Here is an 18,789-nt window from a genome sequence, read left to right on the forward strand (position 1 = left end):
CACAAAACGCCATAGTATAGTATGTCGTCCAAAATCACTTAAAAATTACACAAAACGCCATAGTATAGTATGTCGTCCAAAATCACCCCAAAACGCCACAGTATACTGTATGTTCTCAAAAATAACCACAAAATGCTATCTGACATGTACCCATAAAATAACCCTACAGACACGCAGTCCATTGACAGCAACTGCTCTGCTTCATTCCATTTACATATGCAGTTTACCTGCAAGTTATACACAATATGAATATATAAGTATGACTGCAATGCTTTGGCAGCAACATAATCTTTGGCGATATACTTGAAATAAACTGAAATAATGTCTTTTTCACTGTGAGTTTTATCAGAATTTGTGTTTGTGACAGAAAGTGAACAATTACCGTTACACTTTTTCATCTCACTTGCTTTTTAAAACCCAGATTCATCTGCCATCAAACACATCTTGAGAATCTCCTGATTCACTCTAAACTTGGTGAATTCTAGGTGTCAGGTTGTGTTTTTTTGGCACCAAATGAATAGGACAGAGTACAAGATAAGTTGAAGTTTGACAGAGTTATTGATTTTATCAATTTCTATTTGTTGTTTTATTATTAGGTCTGTTTACATTTCTGTTTGTTATATTTGACTTTGTGTCATTAATGTTAAGGTGTTTTTTTTCCCGTCTGAATGCTTTGCTGAAACAGATCTCAGAGCTCAGTCAATTTCCCTGAATAAACAACATAGCTGCTCATTTATTGGCACAAAACAAATATGTGCCAAGTATTTCATTGGCAGCCAGAAAGAAATGGTTACAGTCCGAACCGCCGACTAAGTCTGACTGGATATTTACTCAGACTGAGCCTGAGATAATAGAACTAAGACACCATTGACGCTTCAATTACTAATAAAGCATACGTGCCAAAATACTGATTATGATTATGTTTCAAAGGGGGGCGGTTAAAATATGTTCATATAATGCCAAAGAAAATCTATTTTCACTATTAAAAGTTTGGTTATTGTAATTGTATTCCAATTCTAAGTGATAAATCACAGAATCTCATAAATCTTATCTGACAAAGCACTCAGATAAGTGACTTAAATCATCAACTGTTGAAAATGTATAACAAGGCAACACAGGGGCATTTAAGAATCATAAACCAAGTGTTCAACTTTTAAAAGATGCCTTACCCTTCTCCATGTATAGATGTACGCTATATCCATTAATGTGTAGTAATCTTTCAGAGGCTCATCTTCATACATGACTTCGACCTGGAGGAGAAAAAACAAAATCTATTTATGAATATTCAACAGAATTACAGAATTTAATATAAAATTACGCGGGTAACAGTTTGAATACCTGGTAGGCATTTGGGATGTCCATTTTACTGCGCAGAAACTTCCTCAGATGCATGACTGTCATGGCTGCTGGACACTGAAGATACCTCTTGTTGGCCACCTGCAGATACATTTTTAAATAAATCATGGATACACACACTTTTATCAGACTGTGTTGTTATAGTAGATACAGGCTGGTCCACCTTAAAAAAAACATCATGAGGAAATTTGCTAAAATACAACTAAAGGTATTTATTTATTTATTTATCAGATTAATTAATGAACTTTCAGCATGTTTCATGTTTAGCTGCATTTGATGAGCAGTAACAGGATTTAAAAAAAATCAATGCATGGGAAAGAATGTGGTCAAAATGTATTTAAAAGTCACCTGATCTTTAGACTGCTGCTGCTGCTGCTGCTGCTGCTGCTCCACTCCTCCTCCTCCTCCTCCTCCTCCTGCTGCTGCTGCTGCTGCTGCTGCTGCTGCTACCCCTCCTCCTCCCAGCCTGCACAGAATTTAAGGGGAAAATGTTAAGACCTTTTCAAGTGTGTGGTTGTGTTTTTCATGTCACATATTAAAACAACTGCTCTATTTAATCATCTTTAAGTGAAAACAAAATCTACAAATGTAATTTTAATGGACTTTGCACAATTAAAAAAAAAAGGGAAATGCATTCAAATTAATTTAATGCAAACAACTTTTAAAATGTTTATGGAACAAGTTGAATATAAAAATGGTGCCAAATAAATAATCAATGTTATACCATTACATCAAAAACACAGCCTATGTTTTGCTCCAGAATAATGAAAATATGTGTATAAACATGTATAAATATGTTTTTTAAGGTAGTAGAGACTGTATTAATCTAAGATACATAGATCTTTGCAATTGATTAAAATGGAACAACAGTATTACAGTAACTGACAAACACACACACCTGCTCGTGTCAAAGAACTCAATAGAGAGACTGATGATCTCATCATCTGTAATTATTCTCTTGTCCTCGTCTGCGACTTCACCACGATCCTCATTTGATCCATTAGATGCTGCAGGAAAAACACAAACTGTGTTTAGATAACAAAGTCTGTGCCAAGCATGAATTCCACTTCCTCTGTGGTGACTTTCTACAACTCACCATCTACAGGATGATCTGCATAAAAGTCTCTCCTCCGCTTCATTTCATCTGAGGACATTCACAAAAGGGCACGTCATTACAAATGTATCCACTTTGACTTCACGTGGGAATATTATTCCATCAAATGTCGGTTCTTTATCATGATGAACAAATGACACCCAAATAGAGGGAAAAACATAATAGTCTTTAGATGAATTCTGCACAAAAAAGAACCTATAACAAACCCTAGGCTAACTTCTTTCTTTTTTAATAGTGTGACGTTAGTATGAGATAAGGGAAGTTTTGCCTGACCCAGTTTGACAGGTTTTTATCAACAGCAAATACAGTGATACACAAAACACACACTTACAAAAACAATCTAATGTGATGACAATAACATATCAGCTGAGCAGTGGGATTACATGGAATCACTATGAACTGTATGTTTTCAGTCCAAAAACCTTAGGTTATAACAACATAGAGTGTCCTTCATTCCCGTATATTTATTTACACTTCATTTTTGCACAAATGGTTGTTGCTGTAGAGGCCTGACTGTACTGGATGACTGCGGATGAAATGACTCATCGAAAAAGCAAGAAAAAAGAGAGTGAGAGCATGTGAAATGAGTCAAAAATGAAAGTAAATAAGACATGTGAGACACAGATACAGTTTCACAGTTGGGTTGCTCTTACTTTTGAAGAGGCCGGGGACGAGCTTGTACACAATGTCCTGTAGAGTTTTATCAGACCTGCAGAGAGAGAGAGAGGAAGAGGAACTTCAGTAAAGTCTCTGACAAACAGGACATCGCCCTCAACATCGCCGTTACATTTTTTTTTTAAAAAAAAACATTTTTTTTCCTCATGTTTGATGAGGAAAAAGCACCTCTAAAAATGCTTGAGCTTGAGATTATCCTTTTTCTTGCCTATTTTTTTAATACATTATACAATTAATGTGTTCACTTATTTAATTACTGGCTGATGCAGCTGTTCTATAGGAAAACAAAAGAGAAAAATAATGTCTAAACAATTGTCCACTGCTGCCTGACTTAACACACACATTAGATGAAATGTTTTATGTGCTAAAGAATGTTTAAAAACCAATAAGAAATCTACTGTTTTATTTATTGATTTATCTGCCTTACAAATGCATAACATCGAATTCAAAGGGCAAAGTTGTCACCTAATGTTGAGCAGAGGCTTGGTTTTATGCACTTGCACATCACAGATGGGACAGTATTTGCTGGTTTCCAGGTAGCGCACGATGCACCTCTTGCAGACTATAAATCAAAGGGGAAAATGGTACAATTCAATCTTGAGGAGAATTTGATTTCAAACTCTACAGCAAAGTATAAAAAATGAAGGTGTTTTTTTTTGGGGGGGCTCACTCACATGAGTGGAGACATTCGATTATTGTGGTGGCGTCTATGAAATATCCTCCACACAGGACACACATGAGGTGAGGGTTGAGCTCCGTGATCTTTATCCTGGTGGTTCGATGCATGGTGACAGAGGGAACGACTATCCTGCATGGAAAAGAAAGGAAAAGGGGGAAAAATACACAGAACAAGTCAAAACAATGACAGGAGGAGAAGGAGGAGAAGGAGGCATGAGCAGAAGATGCGGGTCTATTTCACTGCAGCGTATATCCAGACCATTTGCAAGGGGGTAAAAAAAAAGAAAGAAAAGGGCGCTGAGGTTTGTTTTCTTGTGTTAAAGCAACATCATCTTTTATGCTAATCCAATAATAACCAACAGGGAAGGATTGATGAGCAGCAGCCTCTGACAGAGGCGCAGTGAATAATCATAAATCAATCCTCTACAGTAGGATCGATGGAGCTTTGCGCTCCTGTGTTTCATGATTAAAAAAAACCGCACACATAGCGACATCAGAGGAAGAGCGCGCGTGCCAAAATCAGTCAGAAACAAAAGGTTCCTCCATATTTGTATGCATGGCAAATTGTGCAAAAAAAAAACAAAAAACAAAAACAGCATTGATTAAATCCAGATTTTTGCGGAACAGTGAAGGCGCAAACCTTTATTTAACGTGCTGAAAATATAGATTAAACACCTCCTCGTATTACTAAATACGACCAAATACGGACAGATTCTGCCACAGCTCCACTTTATAACCCAACATTTGCGCCAAATTTTGTGACATTTCGGATAACGTTTGGCAAATTCTGGAGGAAAATCTTGGCGCGGGGCTGATGTTCCGCGTCAGGTGTGCCGCGCAGACGAGTGGGGGAAACCTGCGCGTTTCTATGGCAACCCCTTTTGCTTTTAGCCCACATGGCTGGTCGCCAGTGACCAGAACAAGGCAGCGTGTCAAACCAAAACAACAGCACGGCGAGCTGCCGGTGTTCAGAGCGGGAACACGCGGGGACCGGAGGTTCCCCCTCGTCCCTCCGCGCTCACAGGCAGATAGCGGCTGGACTGCCGGGCTGCCGACTGCACGGCTGCCATTTTGTGGAGGAAAAAAGCCCGTGTATCGCTTCAACTGGCTGCGGGGTTTTTCCTCGAAAAGGGGGCAAATAACCAGACCCGTTTGTGCGAGTTTCCTGAATGTGTGTGCACAACAGAGAGGCGCGTGCGTGCGCGAACGAGCCACCCAGAGGAAAATCATCCGCTTTATTCCCACTCGCTTTTTGCCGTGTTTTTCATAGCGTGTGCGGATAATCAGCACCGACCGCACAGCAGCAGCAGCAGCAACAGCAACAACAACAACAACAGCGACTGCGCTCAAATTGAAGCGCAAACTTGCTTAACCCTGCGCATTCGCTAAATAAAATCATATACAATCTCCTTTTTTAAAATATAAAACACTGTTTCCACACCACACGAGGTCTCGACTTTAAAAACGCTCAAACGGACGTCGGTGCCAAAGTATCACCACGTTTCCAGTTATTTTCTCCGATATTTTTGAGCCACGACGCAAATGTTGGACGCATAATTATGCGAGAACGCCCGTTTAAATAAAGCCTGGGCTGTAATATCATCATCCAAGGAGCCAGTAAAAGTCTGGACAGAGTGGACATGAGGCTGTAACATGGATGACAGTCAGGCAGCTCTGAAACCCAAATGCCGCCACAGGAGAGCCGAACCCCGGCTCTGTGGTCTCAGAGCTCCAGTCGCTTTCTGGACAGGTCTGAACCGCGACTCTGTTCAAAGGAAACTCTCACGCATGGATAATGATGGATAATGTCTACATGTAAAGGGAGCCTGTTGCGCAATTAATCGATTGACCGGTGTTTGGACAACTGCTCCCCTTCTGTCCTGTGCAAGAAGTCAAGTCAGCCGCTCCATAAATCCATGATGGGAACGAATGTATTCTGCACACAAAACGCTTCAAAATGCAATTCGGCAAACTTCAGTCGTGAAGATAAACACTCACAAGAACACACCTTCATTGAGAATGAGGGTTTAATTGTAGACACAGCATTGCAACACATAATTCATTCTTTACTAACTTTGCACAAGTTAATTCTTCCAGTAAAGCAGCAGCACTTGGACACACGTCTCTCGCCTCTTGCGGTGAACCAAAGTCCAACCTTCCTTTCATTTGTTCCCAGACGAGCCCAGTTCCTCTTGTAAAGGTTCCCCTTACACTTAAAATCAACAGCAGCTGGAAATGACCCAATTAAAAACAGGCAACGGGGGGAACAAAAACACCAGTGAGTCCCATTTAAAAGCTGCTGTCAGTGAACGTAAAAACTAATTAAATAGGCGCGGATCCCTGATCGGACACACGATTATCTGGGAGGGTTCAAACTGGGATTTTGTTTAGCTCCGTGATCACGTGAATCCACAGAGGTGTGGGGATGTCGACATGCAGTCGCGAGTGGGTGCACTTGGTGAAATCCGTTAATTTTAAACCATCATCCGCAGCTTTCATAGGGGGGGAATATTTTTTCCCCTCTCCACCCGTGCAGACAAAAGCTCAGCTCATATCTGGACATCTGAGGCGTCTTCACACAATCAAACACAAGAAGGTGAAATATGAAAATCCATAATGAGCTTTGATGTCTAAAAGAGACAACAGAGCATGTGAATTTAGGAGAACTTGCCGCTGCTTTGGTGACACGCCATCGCCCGACCAGACATCCACAGCCTGTGCTGCTGCTGCTGCTGCTGTTTCCATTTAGATTTTTTAATTCCTCACAAACACAACCACACTTCTTCACCAAGACAATCGCAAAAACAGACACAATGAAACTTTAAAGGTGATCCAGTGTCTTTTTTTCCACAAGGACCAGACGAGAAACATTTATTTGTGCGCGACAGACACAGTTTAGCCTCCTTGTCACGTCAGTGGGAGCGATCAAAGTTAAGTTAATAAATCCCACATATGACCATACACACGGAAAAGCAACACGACACTCGCTTCACAACACCATAAACATCCCAACTCTATAACATGAAGGCTCTGCGTGGAACCACGGCCACGCAGGGACCGTTTGGAGCACTCGCTGCCGTGAACAGACGAGCCACCGCAGCCTGGTTCGCCCGAGATCTCCCACTTCACCTAAATCCAAACGACGCAAAGGAAATTCCAAGCGTCGCCAATTTATACGGACGCGTTCCTGAAGGGTGGACGCCGCGACTGTGCGTGTGCGTGGGTCTCAATTCGCTTGTGTGTTCAAACAGGGAACATATTTTGCGAAGAGAGGGAGGCGAGTAAAGTGGTGCGCAGAGAAATACACACACGGAGCTCCACGTCGGTGATCGCTGCAGCCACCGCGGAAAGCTCCACATCCACCGCTGGATCGGTAGCGTGGAAAAACACAAAAGCACAAAGCCCGCGCCACGCCGCGTGCCCCCGTCAGTTAGAGGCGATATCGAAGAAAACATACCTGGAGTCTGGGCTGGGAATCCGTGGGTCTCGGGGCGAGCAGACAATGAAAGTTGGGAGGTGATCAGCAGAAAATGAATAGGAGCCGAGCCGCCATCTTGAAGCAGGCTGCAGACGCTGTCAGTGGCTGAGAGCGCACGGCGGAGCAGAGCGCATTTCAGATGTGCGAATAAAAACTCCTCTTCCCTCGCGCCGCTTCGGCGCCGTGTCCGATCCGCGGCGTCGCGCGAGCCCAGTCCACGGAAAAGCGTTTCACTTCGGCGCCGACAACTTTGCCTCCAAAACATTCGGCTTTGCCCCTCAGTAGACGCAGTAGAGTATGTGTGAGTGTGAGTGTGTGTGTATGTGTGTGTGTGTGTGTGTGTGTGGAAACTGACACCGTCCCCAAAATGGCTTGTAGTTCGACCGCCCCGCTTTGGTCACGTGGTCTCTTTGCTTAAGGGTGCCTTGGAATTACTGTCGGTGTACGCTTGTTTGTCATGATCCTGCTTCGCATGATGTGAAATATTACACAAAAACACACACGCGTGAGCGCGTGGACGTGTTTTTAGCGACCGAATCTCGCCGCAGTTCGCGCTTTATTCTCGAACTGCATCGACTTCGGGGCGCATATAGAAATTCCCGTCGGCGTATTCCGCTCTTTCTAATGTGTGACGCATGATTTAAAATAAGCCACTGCACGCAGACTGCTGCACTTTTGTTGCACATTTTCACCACGTAAAGCCACGATCCACGCCACGAACACGTTCGTTTCTCTTTCCATCAAAGAGCTCCGTGTTTATTGTGGCGTGTGGGAAAGTGAGCCGCCGATTGTTGTGTCGTCGCCTCTGCTGTTTAAAAATAAAGCACACACGCACGCACTGGCGACACATTTCGTGGCGTTTTCACGCTCCAAACGCTTTGATCCACTCATTCCTACATGAGGGGGAAAGAAACAGCAACACATGCAAGTAGCCTCATTATTAATCTGACCTTTGTTTTTTTTTTAAGACCCATGCACTTTGCGACAAATAGCTCTGGTGTCAAACCTTTGTCACAGACTCTCCTGATATCTGGAAGAAGAAGAAGAAGAGGGAGAAAAATGCGCCACAACTTCCACTTGATGAATTGGGACTCTTATTCCTGAGCCAGCGCCGCACAAAATGAAGGCATCTCGGATGTTTATGGAATCTGAGCCGCTGTGGAGCTTCCAACTTTCAGCTGAGGTGGATGCAGGAAGCAGGAGGAAGTCTGAGACGGTGTACGTGTACACATTTATGTCTTGTTTTTTGGTTTTGTTTTTTAATAAAGAAACTAACTCACCAAAGTCCGATCTCCGTCAGTCTTTGAAAAGGACTGGACTGCAACAGATGCTGCAGGAAACAAAATCCACTGCTGTCACGCAGCTATGGCAAAAATTCTATTCAGGCTGATCAAGTGCTGACAAAACAAATGCCTACTTTACAGACTCCGTGTTCAAACACAAAGTTTCACATCTCTTTCATAAACAAAGACATGGGACTTGTGTTCTTTTTAAAAATGAAAGAAATAAAAAATCATTCAAGTAAACTGGGACGTGTAAAATACATCAAGACACAAAAAGCACAGAGTGGATTTTTTTTTCTCTTTTAATAGAAAAAAAACATTTTTAAATGAATACAGGTCGTTTTCAGTCTCAGGTGTAGAGGGAAGAGAGGAGGGAACGAGCGATGATGAAGGAGAGGAAACCAGACACCGGCATCACATCTGACTGGCTCTCTCCACACTCTTGGCAGCGTCTTTCAACTTTCCCACCAAGTCCTGAAAACATGTGACAGACCCATCATTCAGTGGGAATACAAACGGCGCGACACAACCCGACACTGAACAATTAATTAGGATTAAAAAAAATGTATTTGTTCTGAATTAACACTCTTGCAAAGAAAATCTCTCTGCAGTGTGCACAAAGTGTCCTTTTTCCATTTTGTGTTGAGCACAAAGTGCAAAATAAACAACAGACACTTGTGTATTTTATTTTGGAACTGCACAAATGTAAAGAAGGAGGAGGCAAACTGCAATAAATGTGCAATAAAACTAAAATAAAACAATCAGACCTGCAGCTGCTCCACAGAGCAAGTGAAGTTGATGTCTTGAGAAGATCCTTCACTCTGAGGAAAACAAACACACATGATCAGTCTCCCAGAGAAAGTGAGAGTTGCATGTTTGTGTGTGTTTCTACCTCTGTGTTCAGTGAAATCAAGTAGCCAGGCTCGTTGACCTTATCCACCTGTCCGTTCTGTTGAGAGAACAGAAGGTTATTTTGTGTGTGGACACACTGTGACTTTAATAAATATGCTCGTGTACCTTCATGTGATACTGCAGACGCCATGAAACGTCGTTCACGTGAGGCGCTCGCCTTCCTATGCTGCAACAGAAACCCAAAACATAATAATAAATAAATAAATAAATAAATAATATTGAATCCTCCATGTTCAAACCCTTTTGTGAGGTGATATTATTTTTTTAATACAGTTTCCTGTCTTTGATATATTTAGTTCCACTTTCCTGCTGCACCTATAATTTTCCGAGCTGCAGCTGCGAGACACTGCGGCTCTTTGTTTATGGAGGCGTCATAACGCGGCATTTACATTGCACTAAATCACACTGCGGTGCCCCTTTCGACTCGACACGTAAATCCAGAAAAGACCCTCTCTTGTTTCTCACCGGGCCGAGGCTTTCTCCTCCTCCCACGTTTTCCCTTAACCCACTTCTTAATCTGGTGTCAAAACTTTGGTATTTATATAAGCTGACCCCCCAACAAACATCTGGTGTCATTAAAGCTCATTATTCATCTCCACTGCAAACAAAAACAACACGAATAAGCAAAGTTGTTCAGTTTATTCTGCATTGTTGATGCTGCGGTGGCATCTTTGAGGACACGTACCTTCCTAAGAGACGTCCCACTTCTTTTGTATGCGTCTGCAAAAACAAAACAAACATCATTTTGCTGCGACACTGCCACAACTACAGCACACGTGCATTATGTGTACATATATATATATATGTATGTATATGTACCTGATAAGAGCTATAGAATATTTCTACTCTCTCTGCACTGAATGCAAGTTCTTCCAGGCAGGAGCTGTAAGAACAAAAACACTTTATTTATTATATATTAAACGTGTTTGTCTTTGCACACAAGAGAGAAGAAATGAAGGAAAACAACACTAAAACAGTAGAATAAAATCATCAACCACCATATGGAGGGGAATACATAAACAAAGAGATGAGTCCACCTGAATGACAACAGTTGTCACATGTATATTATTTTTTGTATGATTATTATAATTGAAACACTTTCCCAAAACTACAGTAGAAGTTTTGTTTGTTCACACTCAGAATGTGTTTCACTGCCACACACAAGGATTTTTAGTAACAAGAAAGTAAGATTAAAGAAAAGTGCTGCAAGTTTGTCATGAATGCATTTTGAGAATGAGAAAACACACGCAGGAACAGGAACCTGCGCGTGTGTTTATTAATGGAGGGAAACATCTGGAAGCCTGACGGATTCTGCAGTTATGCATTTACAGCACAACACATTTTTTTCCAAACTCCGAACCATCATCACCCATGATAACATTCTTATGAAATCCAAAAAGTTTTACACGGACCTGACTGCAACCATTAAAAGCTTTCAAAGAATATTCCCTTCAAAAGTCTATTTAATGATGATGAATTAATTCACTTTATCGACTGTTTATTCGAGGGAACGTCGCTGTTACTAGACAAGCAAGGAAATCCACACACACACAACCACAGCACGGTTTATTGTCACTTTACATTTTTAATGCTGCCCCTTTTTTTAAAAAAAAAAAAGTTATAGTAAAAACAGTTCACAATTTCTATTTATTTATTTATTTTCCTGCAGCAAAATGAAGACCTTTGGATCAGCCAAAGCCATCACAGGTGGAGCCTAATGCACGTGCATGATGTAGTGCTGTGGCGTATTTCCGGTCACACTGTGCGTCATGAGCAAATGTTAGAATTACAATGAGGTCTTTTTTGGCCACACAAACCAATTAGTGACAGAGAAGTTTGACCTCTGCACCATTTTACACACACACGCTGGGCGCAGGAACAGTGCAGCACTTATCTGCGCCCGGGAAGCAATGGGGATGAAATGCCTTGCTCAGGGGCACCCGAGTCCTAAGATTTTAACTGGCAATCGTCCGGTTACAAGCCTGCAACTGCCTGTATCATGTCATTTCAGTTAATATCTGATGGTCTCTCTGCTGGGAGACGCTTCTCCTACCTGATGGTGGACTTGTCTGCGTTGTGTTTGACCGCCTCCAGGATGAAGGTGGTGGCTGCGGTGTGAGTCTGCTTCAACAGGATCTGGTCGATCTGCTTCAGCTCGGGCTGATCTGAAAACCACAGACACGCACATGAGAACCAGGACAACTCCACAACACATTTTTATGTCGCGACCCACTTCGTTATATACTCCACATTCTGGCAAGTTCAAATGTGGCCATAGTACAGTGTCTCTCAAACGCGACAAACGAGTTTTAAAACGTAAACCACACATTTTCTTCAAAGACATACATTAAGAAATCCATCACAACTTCATTGCACTCGTGTTGATTAACTGTAAAACCGAGTGTCACAGGAGCTGCAGGAGAACCCAAGGACAGGTGTGCCACTGAGCAAGGCACATACCCCCATTCATTACTGGTGCTTAAATGCAGAGGACCATTTTACTGTCACTAATTGGTGTGTGTGCAAAAAAAATATGATATAATTCTAATCCTGAATAAAAGGCTGGAAGCAGAAAAAAATCCGCTCATTTACACGGAGAGAGACAGTCTCTGCAACAATGACTAGTATAGATGACGTGAACTATAGGTTTTTCCTCCTTTTTTTTCGATCCATAGTTCGGATCCCTCAGATTGACGCGCAGAATGGAAATCAATGATGATTTGCATGTGAATGGGCGCCTCAGCTGCATCATCCTGAGAGGAGGAGGACGATGAGGTTGTGGAGGAGGAGGAGGAGGCTCCTTTGTTTATGTGTATAGTGGACATTTCTAAACAATTCGGTGCCAAATGCAAATTCCTTTATTGTCACTGCACAGGCTGAACAACAACGCTGCGTAAAAAAAAGAAGCAGCAGCGATGAAGTTTGGACAAACGTTGTGAGGAGAAAAACAAACAAACAGCAGCAGCAGCAGCAGCCATGACTGAGCAGGAGCTGCAGGACTGGACTGTGGCATGAGAACTGACTGTCATGTTGCATAAAGTCAGCCTGTATTTACTGCTTCCACCCAAAGTGGATCGATAATAGCAAAACAACAGAGAAGGGAGCGCAAAGATCTAAGTGCGATCAGAGCCAGCAGCCGCGTGTGTATCCATTAGCAGTTTAATGGTGATTTAAATGCTCTAACGTGTTCCTTCTAATATGCTGAGTAGACTTGATGTCAGTTTTAATGACAAAGGGCGTCCAGAGAGGCTGTGTGGTGATGTGGGACCAGTGGTGAATGTTAAACAGGCAGCGGATTAAACAGGAAAAACGCTAACGCGCGGATGCACATAAACGCTTCCGTCTAAGCAACAAACAGCGTGCGTGGAAACACAGGGGGGGGATACAAGCAACACATCCGCGGTAAACACCGAGGCAGACCCTCGACATATCCATATCCACATCCACGCAGAGAGAAACCGGAAGCAGCGGCGCAGACAAAAGCTGCAGCGGCGTGGAGAGGCGGCAGCTCACCGAGGACTCCCGGGTCTCCGTGAGCGGAGAGCAGGCTCCGGAAAGAGGCGTCCACCAGCACCTGGAAGCCGCTGTGGTCAAAGGAGGACGAGTCTGCGAGAGAGCGCAGTCCTCTCTGCACACACTCAGACAACTCCATTTTGCAACGAGAAAAAAAAGAGGGCGACCAGAGAGCTGGACCACGTGACGCTGATCAGCTGATGCTGCTCGCGGAGGAGCGCGGGGGTGGCGGCGAGGCGGTTACGCGCACGGAGACTGAACGGAGAACGAGGGCTGCGAATGTGGACGAACCAGCGGGGGATCCGGAGAGAAGAGTCCGGGTTCTAATCTAGACTTCAGCATTGTTGCATTTAAACCACTGGCGCTTTAAAGAAGCGGTCACGAAGAAAAAAACTGTGAATTTAAAGCCCGTGGTTTCCAGCGTGCAGGATTAAAGGAACTTTGAAATCCAGTGTATATAATATATTAATAATAAAAAGAATTAGAATTATTATTAAATGTTATTACTAGATTTAATTAAGGGAATTTACATTCCTTTCATGAATGACGCACATTCACATTTTGTTTATTCATGTCTGGATCAGGTGAACTATATTATATTACACGCTTTTATTTTCAATAATCTTATAGGCGGAGTGATATGATACGAGATAATTGGACGAATTGGTGAGTTGTCCGAGACAGAGAATAAAACAAAAAGACTGTTTCAATATGCGGGATCCAAGTCATCGATAATCCAAGAGAAAAAAAAATTATATGATTTATTTGGTCTAATAAAGGAATGAATTCTCCCACGTCTGTGTAGATCTGCCTGCGTCTTCATTTGACACTAAATATTCTTCACAGATCACGGAAGGTACTTTGGAAGAAGGCAGAAGAAGATCGAGGAGGAAAAGAAGAGGGCAGTGTCGCAACAACTGCCCTCTGCCATAAAATACCAAGAACGGACTAAATCAATAAGCTTACTCCGTTATGTCGTCATTAACAAGTCATTTAGAAGATTTACACTGTACTGAGCGAGTTTTATTTTGAAAGAGCCCCATAAACCTATACAGATATCGGTTTATATAGAGAGAGAGATTGCTGATGATATAATCAGGGGTGCTTATAGGTTTAAAGATGAGCACACAGTTAACACAGTGATTTACATTTCTTATAAAAAAAAAAGAGAAAGAATCGGATCTGTATAACGAAGATTTTTTTTAAAGGGCACAAACCAAATGTGCATGAGAATAACAGAGGTTTTGGTGAACTCAAAATATAAATGACTGTGGAAAACAACAGGGTAGGAGGAATTCTGTTGGGTTTTTCTTATTATTACGCCACTAAAAGTATTTGTCTGCATAACTGTCTCACTGAAGACATTATTTAAATCATCCACGTGTAGAGAGATTATTATCCAAGAAGAAGTGCAGAATCCTGATGCATGAGACTGATCTCAAAGGTTTATCTGTGGAAGCAAACAAGGAGGAAATCGTGAAGAAACAGTCTAAGTTGGAGGAAGTGGCCATAAGAAATCTAATGAGATATGATGAAAAATAATAATAATGATCTGCCAACAAAACCCTCCAAAAATACACAATGTGGACATTTGAGACACTACAACATGTATCACTAAGTTGTGGATGTTGTTATATAAAACCAAAATGATGGTAGTCAATAGAATGTTAGTGAAAACATGAAGCATACAACTCAGAATGATGAAAGCAACAGTAGATATAAAAATATTACACAACCTCCTTGTGTTTGTTTGCAGTAGATTCTTTTTTGGGTAAACAGGAAGCAGCATGTGGGTCATTTTCTGTACACTGTCTGCTTTGTAAATCATATTATATATTACATTATTGTCTATTGAAGGTTGCTCCAGTCCAGCTCAGACATTTCCATGATGGCATTATTTTTTCAGTAATGCAAATCCACTGAGGAGCTGATAACATGTGTTCTTCTTCACACTAATGGATTTTAAGGCAGACTAGATGTGCATCTCAACATTTGTGCAACCAATGTATAATTATGTACAAACATTTTATAGATGACTGTGTTGTTTTCACTGTTTACTTAAGAGTTGACATAGATTTTTACTTGTAAGAGGGAAATTGGACTGATGTCTTCTTTGTGTGAGCATGTACACATATGTAAATATGACTTAATTTCAGTTAATTATGCCACAAATTATTGTGAATATAAACCTCACGTGCTCAATAAAAGTCTCAGTCACGAGTCAACTGCCTCTAGGAATGCACAAATTTATTTCCTGAATAAACAGCCATATCTGTATTATCAGTTATACTGTTTTTTGTCCTTCTTAGTTTTAGGAACAATAATCATTTATATTGCCATGTAGCTTTTTGTTAAAAACATTCGAGGAGACGAGCAGTCCACTTATGTTCTTATTAGTTATGTAACTAATGAACAGTTTGTTATTTCTCCAGCAGACAACTGGGGCATAATCTATATAGTGCTTCTTTTTTCATATTTTTTTTTTCATTTGAAGCTGCATCAGTGAAGTGCATCTCCAGCCTGGTTGATTGTATAGAAGCTGCAGCTCGGCTACACGCGCTGCTGCTGCTGCTATCGCTCCCTGTGAACTCTCTCTGTCTTTGCGCTTTGTCCAAAGTCCATTTCGGGCTTTAGGTCGAGTTGTGTAACTCATTCTCTCGCCGCACTTTACTTTTCCCCTGACACAAAATGTCCGCGACAGTCTGATCTCCTCGTCTATTACGTCATCATCAGCAACAACTACAAACAAATCGGTGTAATGTCGCGATGACATTGGATTTGTCACATACTTTCTCCCATGTGCCTCAGAATACGTGGTCACATTGGACTGTCCTTCAAAATAAAACTCACTCAGTAATAGACAGGTTTCAATTTAGGATTCCATTTCAGTAACCGTCTTATTTTCCATTTCTCAATGTCGTGTATGAGCTGAGTGAAAAGCTGCCACGGCGTGTCTTTGTTATCGTTTATCTTTTATGTTCTTTAGCTTCTTGTTTAAAGATTAAGACGCACAGATCTCCGTAGTTTGGATTGGATGTAAAACGGCTGATATTGCAACACAGACACTCTCATTTCATAAATCCCTGAATTGTTGTAAGACGCATTATGAAGCCCAGAGGTTCGAGTCTCTTACAGTGACAGGCTTTAACAACATTTTCCCTTGACACTTTAAGAAATAACGGCTGCAGTGTTCAGGGATTTAAGTCACGTGAAAAAAACTAATTCATACAGACGAATATTGTTTCATTAATTGGTTTGGTTAGTTGTTGTAAAGTGCAGGGATCATCCCCTTTAAACATTTCGGTAATTTGACCTTGGGAAATCTTTTTTACCGACTTTTTTACCAACTCTGTGCGTCATACAGAATAATTATAAATACACCGATCAGATAACAGTGAAATGAGCAACTGGTCTTGATGTCATGGCAGGATTTAAAAAAACAAAACAAAACAACAATGTCAAGTGGCTTTGATCTTTCAACAAGTCCTCACGGTTTGACAAAGTCAGAAACACGAAACATCAACCTGTGGATGTGTATTTTAAGGCAGAATCAGTGTCTGGTTCTGATTTCTGATTTTATTTTTTGAATGCCAAAAACTGAGCCCCAGCTTCACATCACACCAATCACTACACTTTTTTTTTATAAGTTGCTTTTCTTTGTTGTCTCACAACTGATGGAGCTTTTTGTTCACCTTGATTTTTTGTCTCGATGACTCGTCTCCACCTTTTTTACGCACCAGGCGTCCTCTTAAGGCATCACTGCAGAGTTGATTTCTGTGAGGGGAAAAGTTTCGAACTGTGGTTATTATACTGCCATAAATAAATAAATGAATAAATAAATCTTTCAACAAAAGTGGCTGTTACTGAGTGAACATGATGTGATTAAATACAGGAGGTTCATCAAAAGGCGAAAAAGAAACTGTCTTTATTTAACTTTATATAACTTCTTTATCTGACTGCTACATCAAAACCTCAAGGATTTTTAATAAATCTTTTAATAAATCCAACCTTAATTAAAAGATGAGTTCATGGACTTTTGTAAAGAATTGAATCAGTATTTTCCTCTGACGCTATGTGTTACTGTAATTACTGTACACAATCGCCATTAATCGTGTGCCCCCCCCTCGTTATTCTATTTATTTTTAATGTACCCTTTATTTAGCCATGCAGGAAGGTCCCATTGCAGATACAAGATCTCTTCTTCCAGAGGAGTCCTAGTGAAAGATAGCAGCACAGATAGTACAAATACTGACAGGGACAAGACATACAACTCACAACAGAATATAAATTTTTAGTTAAAATGAGGTCACTAAAAAAAGAGAGATATAATTAAAGTACATAAGTGCATAAGTATACAGGCCATCACAACAAGATCCTCAATCCAAACCCCTCAAAAATGTTACTAAATATCCTGAGAGTCTCGTGGCTTCTCCATATAAAAATACATGTTTGCACATAAGCGTCTAATGCTAACTTGTTTTATTTGACATCAGTGGAGGCAAACAGACACTCGGTTGTAGTTAAATCAACAGCTTTATTACCAGCTCCAAACAACCTGATTCGGTCATAATTAATCCTTCATTAATCACGGCAGAGAGCATGAAACCACAACAACTCCCGAGCAACCGGCGCTGCCGAGGTCAGGACCTCGCTGCAACAATGAAGCCCCCAGGAGGAAGAAATAACTAAATTCACCGGGATTCATATCGGGCTCGTTATTTTCCTGAAACGCTAGACTAATTGCAAACAGTGTAACCTCAGATGAGAACTTAATCTCATGCTCCCAGGAGGAGGAGGACACTTTTCCTTTTCACTCACTTTGCCATCTGTGTTTAGCAGCTTTTTAAAATGATAAAATAGATCATAAACTGCCGGAAGTACCTGCGTTTATTTGTCAAATAAAGAAACACACAGCACAGGGAAAGAGGGGGAGCTCATATTTGTGTTAAGGATAGTTAAAGGTCATTTTTAAGGCAGCTGGAGAGGAGGTGAAAAAAAAACCCCCGAAAGATCCCGAGTAAAGTGTGTGTGTGTGTGTGTGTGTGATCACTGAAAGAGGGAGAGAAGGAGAGAGTAGCTTTTTTCTGTAGAGTCATTCTGCCCCCTGTGGGGGAAAAAAACCTCTCCTTCCTTAGCATGTTGATTTTTCCCCCCTCTTCATACGTTATATACATTATTCATAATTTGAACTGACACCCTCATCATCATCATCATCACACCTGCTGACACGCGTGCTCGTGACCAAAGTTTTTAACTTTAAAAATCTAACAGATGGATCATTTAGCGACAATTAAAAACCAATAACTAAATAAATGCAATAAGACGTCTATGTAAAGGTGGTGCGGGTTATTTATAACAAGATATTAAAAAAAATGATATGCATATATAATTGATTAATCATAATTCCATTCACAGACACTGAGGATAAGGATAAAAAAGATGCCCTGCAGAATAACGCGGGTCTTATAGAATGTGTAATTAACGTTTCCTCATTAACGAGGTTATATACGGAGTTAATTAAATTATTGTCCTGCGGAGATTACGTCCCTCTCCACTGGGTCATTTGTACTCGTTCAACATGGCGGTGGAAAAACGAAAACCACGGCTGCAACTCTCTCTCTCTCTGATAACACTGTGATCACCCTCCTCCTCCTGCTCATACCTAAAGGTCAGCGTGGGGTCAGTGTCTTGCTCAAGGACACTTCAGCAGTGCGCGTAAGGTTGCGCGCTCTCCTGCCGAACGCAAAATGGCGGCACGTCGGCGGCAGCTGCTCCTCCTG

At 41.4% G+C, this 18,789-nt stretch overlaps 1 protein-coding gene and 1 long non-coding RNA gene across 2 annotated transcripts; both read right to left on the reverse strand.

Moving 5' to 3' along the window:
- Positions 1–1,109: 1,109 nt before the first annotated feature.
- Positions 1,110–13,211, reverse strand: LOC122775599. The gene is made up of 20 exons (XM_044035664.1): positions 13,010–13,211; positions 11,550–11,661; positions 10,316–10,379; positions 10,182–10,216; positions 9,602–9,662; positions 9,477–9,533; positions 9,352–9,405; positions 9,003–9,058; positions 8,321–8,331; positions 8,133–8,194; positions 7,281–7,396; positions 3,820–3,953; positions 3,611–3,707; positions 3,124–3,179; positions 2,453–2,500; positions 2,255–2,363; positions 1,795–1,822; positions 1,705–1,755; positions 1,339–1,437; positions 1,110–1,250 (listed from the first exon to the last, which is right to left on the reverse strand). Exons 1-20 carry the CDS (start codon positions 13,146–13,148, stop codon positions 1,125–1,127), a joined length of 1,515 nt encoding a protein of 504 aa, XP_043891599.1. The 5' UTR covers positions 13,149–13,211; the 3' UTR covers positions 1,110–1,124.
- Positions 13,212–14,103: 892 nt separating this feature from the next.
- Positions 14,104–18,789, reverse strand: LOC122778501. Its single transcript, XR_006361436.1, has 4 exons — positions 18,672–18,789; positions 17,161–17,223; positions 16,702–16,783; positions 14,104–14,459 (listed from the first exon to the last, which is right to left on the reverse strand). It is a non-coding gene; the product is annotated as an uncharacterized LOC122778501 (long non-coding RNA).

The sequence above is a fragment of the Solea senegalensis genome, linkage group LG1 (genome assembly GCF_019176455.1).
Source record: "Solea senegalensis isolate Sse05_10M linkage group LG1, IFAPA_SoseM_1, whole genome shotgun sequence".
NCBI classification, from domain to species: domain Eukaryota; kingdom Metazoa; phylum Chordata; class Actinopteri; order Pleuronectiformes; family Soleidae; genus Solea; species Solea senegalensis.